Source organism: Sardina pilchardus, chromosome 5 (genome assembly GCF_963854185.1).
Source record: "Sardina pilchardus chromosome 5, fSarPil1.1, whole genome shotgun sequence".
NCBI lineage: Eukaryota > Metazoa > Chordata > Actinopteri > Clupeiformes > Clupeidae > Sardina > Sardina pilchardus.
The window spans coordinates 11,010,254-11,023,804 of NC_084998.1; the positions used below are offsets into that span (position 1 = coordinate 11,010,254).

Consider the following 13,551-nt stretch of genomic DNA (forward strand, 5'->3'; position numbering starts at 1 on the left):
ATTAAATGATCCAGTTGTCAAAGTTTGGAGGAGGGAGGGGACAAGACTGTGTCCAGGCCCAAGCTAAATTAGATTAAGTCTGTGATTTATGGAATGTGTGTGTGTGTGTGTGTGTGTGTGTGTGTGTGTGTGTGTGAGTGTGTGTGTGTGTGTGTGTGTGTGTGTGTGTGTGTGGTTGTGTGTGTGTGTGTGTGTGTGTGTGGGTGTGCTTAGATGTTGCTGTTTCTGTGTGTGTGTGTGTCTGTTCTGGATTTACATGCATGTTTTCACGTGTTAAAGTAGTGTGACAGGTTTGTTTGTGTGTGTGTGTGTGTGTGTGTGTGTGTGTGTGTGTGTGTGTGTGTGTGTGTGAAACAGAGCCAGAGGCAAGTCTAAAAAAAAACCATAAGGAGGCCACACTCCTAGCTGAATTCTCGCTCGTTGCTAAATCTCAGATCTGGGATTGCGAGCTCTAATCCCCTACGTTTGAATTTCGCTTTGTTTTGCCATCTCCTGCTGGGTGCTCGTAGAGACCACATGAGAAGCTATGGAGCTCCGCATGAAAGAGAGAGAGAGAGAGAGAGAGAGAGAGAGAGAGAGAGAGAGAGAGAGAGAGAGAGAGAGAGAGAGAGAGAGAGAGAGAGAGAGAGAGAGAGAGAGAGAGAGAGAGAGAGAGAGAGAGAGAGAGAGAGAGAGAGAGAGAGAGAGAGAGAGAGAGAGAGAGAGAGAGAGAGAGAGAGAGAGAGAGAGAGATGCTTTGTTCCCTTCTTATCCTACTTCTCAACGGGCTTTCCACCACGGAGAGACGGCCGGCATTATTACTTTACAATGTTGCGAACAAACTTTCACAGAGTCCTTTGTGCCGCTCGCCGAGGCATTAATCAAAAGTAGGTGAGCTCCGATTACACGCACGGCCCGGGTGACCGAGGAGTCCCTGAAGAACAGTGCATCTCATTGTGCTCCGCCGGGGGCCCGTTTCTCACCGCAAGGTGACGTTCGGCGTGAAGTGTTTACTATTTAGGAGAGCGACGTCCTGGAGATTGAAACATTCAGTCTCTTGCTGACTTAGAGTCTTGTGTTTGTCCTTCCTGTGTCTTGCACCTACCCTTACTGTACATTTATGTGTACAGTAATTAGATTATGTTCAATAAAGTGGAATCTAATCTAATCTGATCTAAACGTGTATTCATTTAGCAGGTGCTTTTATCTAAAGCGACTTACAGAAAGACAATAACATTCAAGCCACAGTGTAGAGGAGACCTTAGCTACAGTAGGAATGGACTGCTGTCAGTCAATACTATTACAAGATGATAGGATTGCAGACATTATATTATATGAAAACGTTGTAGAAGAAGTAGGTAGAGGAGGTAACAGAGGAAAAGAGCACCTGACAAGTTTTGTGGAGACCTCAGGAGACCTCAGTTCCTACCCTGTGTTCAGAACACCCACTCATTCACTACATAGTGCACTACAGTGAATAACCACCATATAGTGATCCTCTATGAATTGCACTTTGTAGTGAATTATGGTATTGAATGAGTGTAGGTTTCAAAAGCACCGCCACTCCTCAGGGCAACTCGTATGAAATAGCAGATTTTTTACTGCAAAATCAATGCGAGCACAAAACAGTGGTCATTCCTCACAAAGATGCTGTCTCATGACACGGGTCTGCATTAACCACCGGAACACCCGAGTGTAGCTCCACTTGTTTATCGACTAGCTGCAGCCGAGGGTGGATTTAGCTGACGTGGAGGATTTCTGTGGAAACGAAGGGGCTCACTGCTTGAAAGGGAGGGAGGGAGGGAGGGGGGGGGGGAGGGGTTCTTGTTTTATCTGCTTGGATCTTTGTGAAATCAATTGCACTATGTCTCTGTGTCTGTGTGAGGTTTGACCATGTGATGGCGTCTGGTCTGACCGTGTTCCGTCTCGTCCTGTCCAGGTTAAGTGGCGGCCAGGGCTCCGGCTCCCCCCCTGAGTGTCCGTCATGGCCAAGCGCGAGAGCGGCAGCTGCAGCAGCCCGGTGGTGCGGCAGATAGACAAGCAGTTCCTGGTGTGCAGCATCTGCCTGGACCACTACCACAACCCCAAAGTCCTGCCCTGCCTGCACACGTTCTGCGAGAGGTAAGGGCTCCTTTTGAAACGTCGCTCCTCTGTTGTGTCAACGTTGATATTTGACGATCTTGATCTTTTTCTTTCTCTTGCCTGTCTGTCAACTGTCATTTTTCTCCGTACTATCCGCTGTCTCTGCCTGCATAAAACTGTCATTTAGGGATCATCAGAGAAGAGAGAGAGAGAGAGAGAGAGAGAGAGAGAGAGAGAGAGAGAGTACAGTATGTGTAATGTAACACTTTTAATCAGAACATGTCAGGACAGCCCTTGCCCCCGTGCCCTGTCTATCTCACATCTCCACACAATTGCTTCAATCAGATGTGCTTACAGTTAGGTAATCAGTAGAGCTGATGAGATCAGTCAGATATGCAGAACAGGCTCAGTTGGTACACTTGCTGTTCAGAGGAGAGGAGGGGGAAGGGGAGGGGGAACAGGAACTGTATTGAGACCCCCTCATCTTAGCTGTTAGTTGTAGAAGTTAGTTGTTTGTTGTCTGGGAGGCTAATTAAATGAAAAAAAGATGATTACTGTACTGATTACTTAGCACATATCTCCTTTCGTACTGTACTTGGGTGGATGGCGCTGGCACCTGGCAGAACTGTGCCGTGGGGAGAATTCTGCAAAGCCATTTTCAGAGGCCTAGAAGCCCACTGCCTGGCGATCTGTGCCAGCACTGTCCCAGTCCTGTGACGACACCCTCTCTCCAAGGCCACACTGCTTGGCACACGACCACCTTTCATATCATGACAGCTCCAGAAAAGAAGTCAATTTCTAAACTTTCATCTCCCTTTACTCTGTCTTCCCTCTCTTTTTCTTCCTCTATTTCCCCCCTTTTCTCTTTTCTCTCTACCCTCCCTCTCTCTCTCTCTTCTGTTCTTTCTCTTCTGTTTCTCTCCTCTAGGTGTTTACAGAACTACATTCCTCCCCAGTCGCTGACCCTGTCATGTCCCGTGTGTCGGCAGACCTCCATCCTACCTGAGAAGGGCGTGGCCGCCCTCCAGAACAACTTCTTCATCACCAACCTGATGGAGGTGCTCCAGCGGAACCCCGAGTCCTCGCCGCCCGAGGCCTGCAGCGTGCTGGAGTCGGTCAGCGCCGCCGTCGCCGGGAAGCCCCTCTCCTGCCCCAATCACGAGGGCAAGGTACAGTTAAGCCTCTTTGGGCCGTCCGCCGGCCGGAGATCTGGCACAGGCTGGCTATGAGGCAGCGCAGTTGTGAACATCGTGTTGAATATGCCCAGAAACAAGCAGACTGTGAGATATGACTGTATATCGCCCAGTGGAGTAAATCAGGGCAAAGCCATTTAAGTCCTCTGGGACGTAAGGATGAGACATGGCTGCAAAAGCCCCCAGTATATATTCTATAAATAGCCCTGTGTTATGAAGATGTAGATACACAGGGAATCCTTTTGAGCATTGCTGGTAGGCAAACCTACTGTATCTCATTCATATAGAGCATATCTGGAGATCCTCTAATTACTTCTAATAATTTTTCACAAGCAATCAGACAGAACACAAGGAATAGAACTGGTCATGTGGTTGCTTGGTAACAATGCTCAAAAAGTTACCCCATGAATCGTCACCTTCATGGGTTTAATCATGTATACACTGTCCCAGCTTGGCATACAGTGCCAACAGATTTGTTAAGGCAAGCTGGGCTCTAACTTGCTCACTACCCCCCTCTGTAGGTGATGGAGTTTTACTGCGAGTCGTGTGAGACGGCCATGTGTTTGGAGTGCACGGAGGGAGAGCACAGGGATCATGTGACTGTTCCCTTAAGAGACGTCCTGGAACAGCACAAAGCAGCACTGAAGACCCAGCTGGACACCATTGGGAACCGGTAAAAAGCACAGCTTCGCACAGAGGACACCCAGAGACACCACTGATTTAGATATCAGACTACATACAGCTGTTAGTCAAGCACAACATCTTTATTAGATATAACTCCATATAATTCGCTAATAGAAACATGCAACAAGAATGATAGTATTCTGGAAGCAAAAATCCAGGCTCAGTAGAAAGCATATTACAGTAAACAGCATATCAAAGCACACACGTATCCCTACTCTTAATGATGTACAAAGTAAATTTACCTCAACATAAGTTAAGTATCTGTCTATCTATGACAGGTATTTCTGCTGTGAAGTAGACTTGATGAAAGAGTGTGAACTTCTATCCTTCTCTCTGTCAGGCTTCCTCAGCTCACGGCAGCCATTGAGCTCGTGAGTGAGATCTCCAAGCAGCTGACGGAGCGGAAGAATGACGCAGTGACCGAGATCAACGCAACGTTCGAGGAGCTGGAGCGAGCGTTGCAGCAACGCAAGAGTGCTCTCATCACAGACCTGGAGAACATCTGCAATGCCAAGCAGAAGGTAGAGCTACTATACATGGGCTGTATAATATACTTTATTCACGCATTCAATATTTCGATCTCAACAGATCTTCATCAGGCCAACCATCAACCATTGGGATCTGTTGAGATTGAAATGTTGCCTTTTTAGAGTGAATAAAGTTTACTTTTTTGGAGCTCATATACAGTGTGTAGACCATTTCCCTTTCTCTCTCTGACATGATTGTCTGGCACCTATGGAAATATATTTTGAATGTGTGTAAATAGGTGCATCTTTAGACCAGATGATATTTCTCACAGCGGCCTGTTCTGATCACATTGTGCTAAGTAATGACAGACAGGGGTGGCTATTGTTTAAATCGGATGCGATTTTTGTTCAATTTTGTTGTCCTCTCTCTGTCTCTCTCTCTCCCTATTCATCTGTCAATGTCTGTGTTGGTCTTTGTCTCTGTCTTTCTCACTCTCTCTCTGTTTCTGTCTCTCCCTTGCCCCTTTCCTTCATTCTCTCTCTCTCTCTCCTTCTCTCTCTCCTTCTCTCTCTCTCTCTCTCTCTCTCTCTCTCTCTCCTTCTCTCTCTCTCTCTCTCTCGCTCTCTCTCCCTCTCTGTGCTGCAGGTGTTGCAGGCGCAGCTCTCGTCCCTGCTCCAGGGCAAAGAGCACATCCAGAGCAGCTGCAGCTTCACGGAGCAGGCCCTGTCGCACGGCAGCGCCACCGAGGTGCTGCTGGTGCAGAAGCAGATGAGCGAGCGCGTGGCCGCCCTGGCGCGCCACGACTTCCCCGAGCGGCCGCACCAGAACGCCCACCTGGCCTGCGTGGTGGAGACGGAGGGCCTGCGGCGCTCCATCCAGAACCTGGGCGTGCTGCTGACCACCGCCGCCGTGGGTCACACCAGCGTGGCCACCGGGGAGGGACTGCGCCACGCCGTGGTGGGCCAGCCGGCCACCGTCACCGTCACCACCAAGGACAAGGACGGCGAGCTGGTGCGCACGGGCAACGCCGCGCTGCGGGCCGAGATCACGGCCGCGGCGGCATCGGGGCCGGACGGGAGCGGGAGCGGCGGAGGCGGCGGCGCTCGGGCGGCCGAGCCCGAGGTGACGGACAACAAGAACGGCACGTACGAGGTGGGCTACACGCTGCGCGGCGAGGGCGAGTTCGCCTTCGCGCTCACGCTCTACGGGCAGCCGGTGCGCGGGAGCCCCTTCCGGCTGCGCGCGGTCAAGCTGTCGGACGTGCCGGCGTCGCCGGAGGACGTCAAGAGGAGGGTCAAGTCGCCCAGCGGCAGCACCGGGCACATCAGGCAGAAGGCCGTCCGGAGGCCCTCCAGCATGTACAGCACCACCAAGAAGAAGGAGAACCCCATCGAGGACGAGCTCATCTACAGAGTGGGTAAGGACAGCAACAGGCTCAGCAAAAGCTCAGCTCAACACACCTCCACAACATGTTCACTAAATTGTTCCTCCATATTTACTGCACATGCACACTAAAAAAACGATCACTGGCAATCATCGGGTAACTGGAATAATCTGTTTAAGATACATAAATGTCTTGAAGAAATCAGAATATTGACAGAAACCTAGGTGTGTTAAACGGATTTTTAAACCAATAACGGCAGTAGACTGATAAAGAATATCTAATTATAATAAATATATAAAGAAACTACTAAAACCCGATAATAATCAGTTTTAGTGTGCATGTAAATGTGGTCATTGATTCTTTTTTAGTTTTAGTTTCTTTTTTTGGGGGGGGGGGGGGGGGGGGTGGGTTTCCAGCCTTTTGGATTGGACAGTGAAGATATGAGGAAGTGAGGGAGAGAGACACGCAGGAGTGTGGGTTTGGTCAAGGCCTTCAGGATGGAATCAAGCCTTTGTCCACATGGGCAAAGGGCCCAATTGTATCAATTTGTTATTTGTATAGACAGCTTCAAGGATACAGTATGTATCAATGAGTTCATTATTGTTGTTGCCTCCTGTTCTTGAGAACATTGTGTGATTGTGTGTGTGTGTGTGTGTGTGTGTGTGTGTTCATTTTGCACAGGCTCACGAGGTCGAGAGAAGGGAGAGTTCACTAATCTGCAAGGCATTTCAGCCTCCAGCAATGGAAGGGTTGTGGTTGCCGACAGTAACAACCAGTGCATTCAGGTAAACCTGCAATTATACGAGTTAGTGCCGTTTGAATGGCGTTGTTGCTCCCACTGCTCTTCAGAACCACTCTGATCTAGTGCTTTTACATTGTAACGCTGTAACCAGCGCAAAATCAAATCATGTGCAATGTCAGATAAGACTGGACAATGCTTCATTCATCTGTCCATTTCCTGTTCACACAACAAGCAATCCAAATAATTGTGTTTGTAATCTCTATCTTGAGATAGTGGGATTAAAAAACGACACAAAGCCATCTTTGTCAAAGAGGGGGGAGGGTTGCAGATAAAAATCTGGTTCAACGTTCAAACCATGCCCCACTAAATTCACTCTGATAATTTAATTTTCTCAAACCTCTGTAGCCACTCTCCAGGCCTCACTGTGTCTCTTTTTATCCTGTTTTTTTCCCCCATGGGCTATTCATATAGGTGTTTACAAACGACGGGCAGTTCAAGATGAGGTTTGGGGTCAGAGGTCGTTCCCCAGGGCAACTGCAGCGACCCACAGGTGTCTCAGTGGACATGAATGGGGACATCATAGTGGCAGACTATGACAATAGGTGGATCAGCATCTTCTCACCTGATGGAAAGTTTAAGGTGAATATCACTAAACATCCGTTAGCAAACACTATTATTAACATCCAACATAGTTCCTCTTGCAACTATGTCCCTGTTTGTGTGCAAGTGTCTAACCCCAGTCTTTTCACCATAATATTGGTCATCCATCAAGTATGATGATGACAACAATAAACATGATGATGATGGTGATGATTAGTATTGCTTCTAATTAGTATGCCTCTGTGCACAATTGATCTGTTTAGATTGGTGCAGAATGCCAACTTTCCTAACTTACCTCCAACCTTTGCATATAGTGACATCTGGTGGTATGACTGCCTGTGTGGACACTGTTATTTTCCTATTCTCCAGAAGTTATTGGAAGCTGAAGCTGTTGAAACTATACTGTTTTGTTCTGTACTGTTTCTCTTAGATTTTTTTTAATGATTCAGCATTTCTTCAGCTATAAGGGGCTATACATAGGAATGCATACACCCAATTTATTTTCATCATTCTTTCTGATTAAAGCATAACATGATTCTGATTCAGTGCACTATTGAGCATTGCAGTTAATACAGTACATGGATGCAGTCAGCATGGTTTTGTCTTTTTAAATTTGCATAAAGCCCCGCCATGCAATTCATATTTGATGCAGCTAATACACAGGAAGTTACTGTGCAGCTTTGGCAGCATACTCTAAGCTCTCTACAAATGTGTCTTTTGGTTCTTCTCTGTCCAGAATAAGATTGGCTCTGGCCGCCTCATGGGACCCAAAGGAGTGGCTGTGGATCGCAACGGTCACATCATCGCTGTTGACAACAAAGCCTGCTGTGTATTCATCTTCCAGTCCAATGGGAAGCTCGTCACCAAATTTGGAGCAAGAGGAACCTCTGACAGGCAATTTGCAGGTACAGGACTTGTACTGTAGACGATGCGCCCTTTAAATCATACAATATGGAGATAAAGGCTACTCATGGAGACAAGGAACTCACGGAGAACAGAGTGTCACTGCTAAATAATTTGATAGTGTGTCAGCGGTCTTTCTGTTCTTATAAATAAATACTCAATTTTTGATTCCAACTAAAATGTTCTCATCCAAGAGGAACTGTTATGGAGCGAGCGAGCTGCTTTAGAGTCTTTGGCCAAGAGTCTTGGTCCAACCCTATTCCCTCTCTAACTGGACTGGTTAGCAGTGCTTTCAGTGACCTGCTTCATTCACAGATGTGGACTAGAGTTTCTGGTGGTTATGACCTGCTGTGTGACTTCCCTGTTACAATAAGCTGGTAAAATGATTGGGAAGCAGGAACTTCTGTAGAATTGGGAAGCAGGTGACATCTGTAGAATTATCCTTTGAAAAGACTTTGACTTGCTTCATGTCTGTTGCATCGCTTGTTTTTCTGTAAAGAGCTTCAAACTACTTTGTAAAGATCCAAGCCACTCATGCCTACATTGTAATGGAGTGTGATGTGAAAGAGATGCCAATGTGTTTCGTGCAAAACAAATACACTGTAGATATAGGAAAGATATTATTCATACTTTAAACAGCCATGCAAATAGTGAATAACTCATCCTCTTTAAGAAGTTCAACTTTGAAAATGGCCAGATTTACCAGTGCTTTGGTTCCAGCTTTTTAGATAGGAATGAACTTTTTGCTTTCAATTATTTGATATTTCCCAACATCTTGGTTCTATCTGCACCAGTAGAAATGTCTGATTATGGTCATAGGCTCTCACTATTCTGTTCTTTCATGTCCACTGCTTGGTTCAAAGCTACAGTAGCTGTCACTCGCTGTGTCTCTGTCCTGTCTTGCTATCCTTTGGGGCTTCTTCTCTTTGGAATGTGACATTCAAAAGCTCTGGTTATTTTAGGGCCTTGGTTTCTTTCATGGTTGATGTTGGGGTGAAAGGTTTTGTTCTCTGCATGGGAATGTGTGTGTGTGTGTGTGTGTGTGTGTGTGTGCGCTTGTGCGTGTGCGCATGTGTGTGTGTGTGTGAATGCGTGTGTGTGTGTGTGTGTGTGTGCGTGTGCGTGTGTGTGTGTGCGTGTGCGTGTGCGTGTGCGTGTGCGTGTGCGTGTGCGTGTGCGTGTGCGAGTGTGTGTGTGTGTGTGTGTGTGTGTGTGTGTGTGTGTGTGTGTGTGTGTGTGTGGATACTATAATATGTGCATGTACCCATGTCCCCTGTTCACAGTCTCTTCTCCTGGCTGAGACGAGTGCCCCTCATGGTTTTCGCTCGGCAGCCTCACGAGTCTCACCTCACACTTCTTGTTTGTCTTTTCCCATTCCCTTTTAGAAAAGAGTAGTGCAAACTTTGCACTGGAACAAAAGCTTAGTAAATCTGGTGCAGCCTTCAGTAAGTATGACGTACTGTATGTCCCGTTCTAGCGTGACGTGAAGTGCTCTTCCTAACCTCTTATCCCGCTAATTGTCTTGTGTTGAAAAGCAAAATCACAAAAATCGTGGGTGCCGTGGACCTCTATCAAAGAGGAGATACAGATGTTGAACCACAATCATATTCTGTTGTGATTTTTGTGAAAATAACAAACTCATCTGCCTGTTCTATCTAAACATTTAAGCACAATATTATCAGGTGATGCGAAAGAAAGTCAAATTGCAATCGACATACAAAATGTCCGGTGTTGCAACACATGCAAATAACTGTGGTGTCAATAACAGTGGTGATCATACTAACCTTACCTGACCTCGGCAACTCCAAATGATTTCACAAAGGGTCTGTTGGGTCCCATTTCCTGTTTAGGTCATGTGACCTCTGAGATCATCCTCCTCTCTGTTCCTCTTTGTGTCCCCACAGGTCCCCACTTTGTTGCTGTGAATAACAAGAATGAAATCCTGGTGACAGATTTCCACAATCACTCTGTGAAGGTACACAACATTTTTTTTTCCTTAACAATTATTACCTATGAGCTGAAGACAAGTTTGTGCAACCAACATGATTGAACGACAATTAGTCCTTTCATCAGATGCATTCAGCTTTCAGTTGTCCTCCTGGGTCTTTATAAAGGCACAATGGCAGACATTAGGGAGTTGTCTTATTATCCCGAGGCAATCTTAACAGCCCAAACATGTAGCTACTGTATGTCTTCAGTCTCCCTGCTTCTGTAGGCCTAAAACCACATCAATAGTCTCTCACCAGTTTGGAACTGTTCTTTCTGATCTGTTGTAATTCCCACGGATATGTGGTGGCTGACTACACTGCTGTCTGTGTGTATGTGACACTGTAAGATAATTAGATTATCAAATCAAGAGTTAAGTACTCCTTGCTTTGAGAGTTTATTATTTTATTTCATGTAGATCTTGAACCTGTGTCCTCAGGTGTACAATGCTGATGGGGAGTTCCTCTTCAAATTCGGTTCCCATGGCGAAGGGAATGGCCAGTTCAACGCTCCCACAGGTGTGGCGGTGGATGTCAATGGAAACATCATTGTCGCAGACTGGGGAAACAGCAGGATACAGGTACGTTATGACATGAATAGATTACTGCTACTATTACTACTATTACTACCACCACCACCACCACCACCACCACCATCATTGCTACTACTACTACTACTACCACCACCACCACCACCATAACTAGGCTACTACTACTACTACCACCACCACCATTACTACTACAGTACTACTACTACCAACACCACCACCACCATAACTACTACTACCACCACCACCACCATTACTACTACTACTACTTAATGAATATAATGACAGCAGTTATTTTGCTATGTTGTTACACAGCCTCTAAATTTGTGTTAATTTCGCTAAACAAAGCCTGTTCTTTTGGGGGCCCCACAGGTGTTCGACAGCTCAGGGTCGTTCCTCTCCTACATCAACACCAGCGCCGACCCCCTGTACGGCCCCCAGGGCCTGGCCCTGACGTCGGACGGCCACGTGGTGGTGGCCGACTCCGGGAACCACTGCTTCAAAGTCTACCGCTACCTGCAGTAGGGCGGTGGTGGGCCCCTGCAGTAAAGGGCCCCTCCACTACGGACAGCACGGCCAACAGGCAGGCCGGCCGGACACGACACCTCACAGGGTGCTGGAGTCTCTCCTCTGCTTTCTTAGTTACAGTACAGTGTTTTGCACACTCCATGCAGCCACTTGGATCTCCTGCATCTGCGATGAGGACTGGAGGGACACACAACTACAGATTTTTATCAAGTTACAGCATGTGCACTTTCATTGACTTACTGATGAAGACAACAACAGGAAGTATGTATTTGTCATGGTGGATTGGATTGTAATGTCATCGTTATGTCACATAACCAAAAAGCAATCCTACCAACAAAAGCACAGATGTGGTTTGGAAAAAAATAACATGTTATACAGGTTGCAAAACGTCATCACTGGGGGTTTTGTGACACCCCAGAAATGGTGGACTCGCACCCTATGAGTAGCCATGTTACTGCATCATTCATACCAAACTGTTCTCTTTATCAGTTAATGTCCTGCTCCTTGGGTAATCCAAAGGGCATTTTTATCATATCCTATAACTACAACAGTAATTGTGTAATTGATGTGTATTTGTATCTAAATGCATATATAAATATATCTGTATATACAGTATATGCATAGATGTGTATATGTATATAAACATATAAATGTACTCTACACAGTCACACAGAGCTACTTGAAGGTCCTTACTACTGGTCTATAATAAAACACACTCTTTCACCGTAGAGATTGTTTCTATTGTAGGCCAGTGGCCCTCTCTTTACATGCAGTACATATCCTACCCCCACAGGGTCTGGCCTGATGAAGAGGTCAGATCAGATCAGCCGTGTCAGTGTTTAGGGCAGCTGCGTGTAAATATGTGCTGGTTTGGGCTCGGGACTGGCCATGTCCTGGGTGAAGTACTGTACACTGAAGACACACTAGGCTCTTCGCAACGTCTGTCCGCGGACCTTTGTATCCACGGCCCTCGGCCCTTGTTCCCACTGATCTATAAAGAATGATGGGGTGGCAACAATGGGATAGTCTATCCAGTGTTCTTTATAGATCAGTGGGAACGAGCCGGAGGACCGAGGAAGGAAAGAATATGAAGAGCCCACTCTATAGCACAACATGATGCACATTCAGGCTCTGTGTTGTTTTTGAAACATATTCATCAGAAAGGAGCCAAAAAAGAAAAAGAAGACGTATTATTTTTTGCTTTCTTCCTTTTCTACATGTTCTCTTCTATAAATTATTTTTCTATTCCCCTCTATTTGAAATCGTTTCCTCTCTGCCAAACATCATACCTATCTTGATGGCATATGACAGATTATATGCCCTGCCTATAAGAACTGTTTGCTTTCATGTGTCAAGAAAACATTGCCAAATGTTGTCATAGTTTGGTTGGTTGTACCTGAAAAAATATACAAACATGATTATCACTAGGTAGATGTATGTTTATGTCTCCCTGTATATATTTTCACCATATATATATATATATATATATATTAAAAAAACATATGTTGATTCAGTAATTAAAGTTAACAGTGTGGCAGAAAAAACACACCAGCAATGTGCCAGTATTGTTATTATGATAATTATTATTTATTTTTAACATATCCCACAGTCGTTGTTTTCACAGAGCCTCCTTGTTCTGATATGATTCAATGCACGCTTACCACTGGTTTTGGCCAGGACTTGTTTGAAAAATCTGGAAACAAACAAACAAACAAATAAATAAATAAATACACGCAATTTAACAGATAAACACTGCATTGTGTTCTTGTACAAAAAGCTGCTGGTAGACTAGTGGTAATCCAAAGGCTAACTGCAGTATATACACATATATCCATGCAGGTGTTCCTCTCTTCTTTGCATGTCGATTATGATTTAACCAGCTGTTTGGCCGCAAGTGGTGAACCCTTTGTGAAACTAGCTACCATATTAGACCAGCGGGGTATACTACGAAGCGAGATTTGTCGGGTGTTGAGCACAAAACCAGAAATGAATTAAAATTTGACAGAGGCATTCCTGGTGGACTTCATTACTTTGAATTTTCTTTTCTGTTCAAATTGTTTGCTTTAAACTGTAAACAGAATGGCAAACAACAAGGCAATAACCAAAAGCCTTTGTCTCTGCTTTCTTGCTTTGTAGTATACCCCTAAGGTGCCACTATATGGCACTACTGCTGGGTGCTGTGTTTTATCAGTAGCTGTATGTGCTCAAATAACCTCTCTTATCCGGAGTGTTGTTTCCTTTTTCTTTTTGAACAAAGCATGATAGTAGTGATTGGTCTGGGAAAACACAAGTAATAATTTAACACGGAATCGAATCTGTCGAGAAGGTTGTGTATAGCACACAGAAACTCACTTGAGTGTTCAACTTCCTTTGGCTGATTACCATTGTGTGTAAGAGATTGTATATATTAAACACTTGACAAACCCTTGCTGGCTATTGTTGTGTCTGAATTGTG

General features: G+C 45.5%; 1 protein-coding gene across 2 annotated transcripts in view; it reads left to right on the top strand.

Annotated features, from left to right (window-relative positions):
• The window catches only part of trim3b (tripartite motif containing 3b), a 16,894-nt gene extending 3,375 nt beyond the window's left edge, over nucleotides 1-13,519 (top strand). The window contains exons 2-13 of one of the 2 annotated variants that reach the window (XM_062536416.1): nucleotides 1,919-2,100; nucleotides 2,990-3,230; nucleotides 3,776-3,927; nucleotides 4,279-4,459; nucleotides 5,052-5,823; nucleotides 6,472-6,575; nucleotides 7,004-7,171; nucleotides 7,869-8,037; nucleotides 9,421-9,480; nucleotides 9,940-10,010; nucleotides 10,461-10,601; nucleotides 10,941-13,519. In XM_062536416.1, coding sequence (XP_062392400.1) covers nucleotides 1,964-2,100; nucleotides 2,990-3,230; nucleotides 3,776-3,927; nucleotides 4,279-4,459; nucleotides 5,052-5,823; nucleotides 6,472-6,575; nucleotides 7,004-7,171; nucleotides 7,869-8,037; nucleotides 9,421-9,480; nucleotides 9,940-10,010; nucleotides 10,461-10,601; nucleotides 10,941-11,093 — 2,349 coding nt within the window. In that variant the 5' untranslated portion in view covers nucleotides 1,919-1,963 and the 3' untranslated portion in view covers nucleotides 11,094-13,519. The remainder of the gene's footprint in view (nucleotides 1-1,918; nucleotides 2,101-2,989; nucleotides 3,231-3,775; nucleotides 3,928-4,278; nucleotides 4,460-5,051; nucleotides 5,824-6,471; nucleotides 6,576-7,003; nucleotides 7,172-7,868; nucleotides 8,038-9,420; nucleotides 9,481-9,939; nucleotides 10,011-10,460; nucleotides 10,602-10,940) is intronic. The other variant, XM_062536417.1, reaches the window with a different exon arrangement.
• The last annotated feature ends 32 nt before the right edge of the window (nucleotides 13,520-13,551 follow it).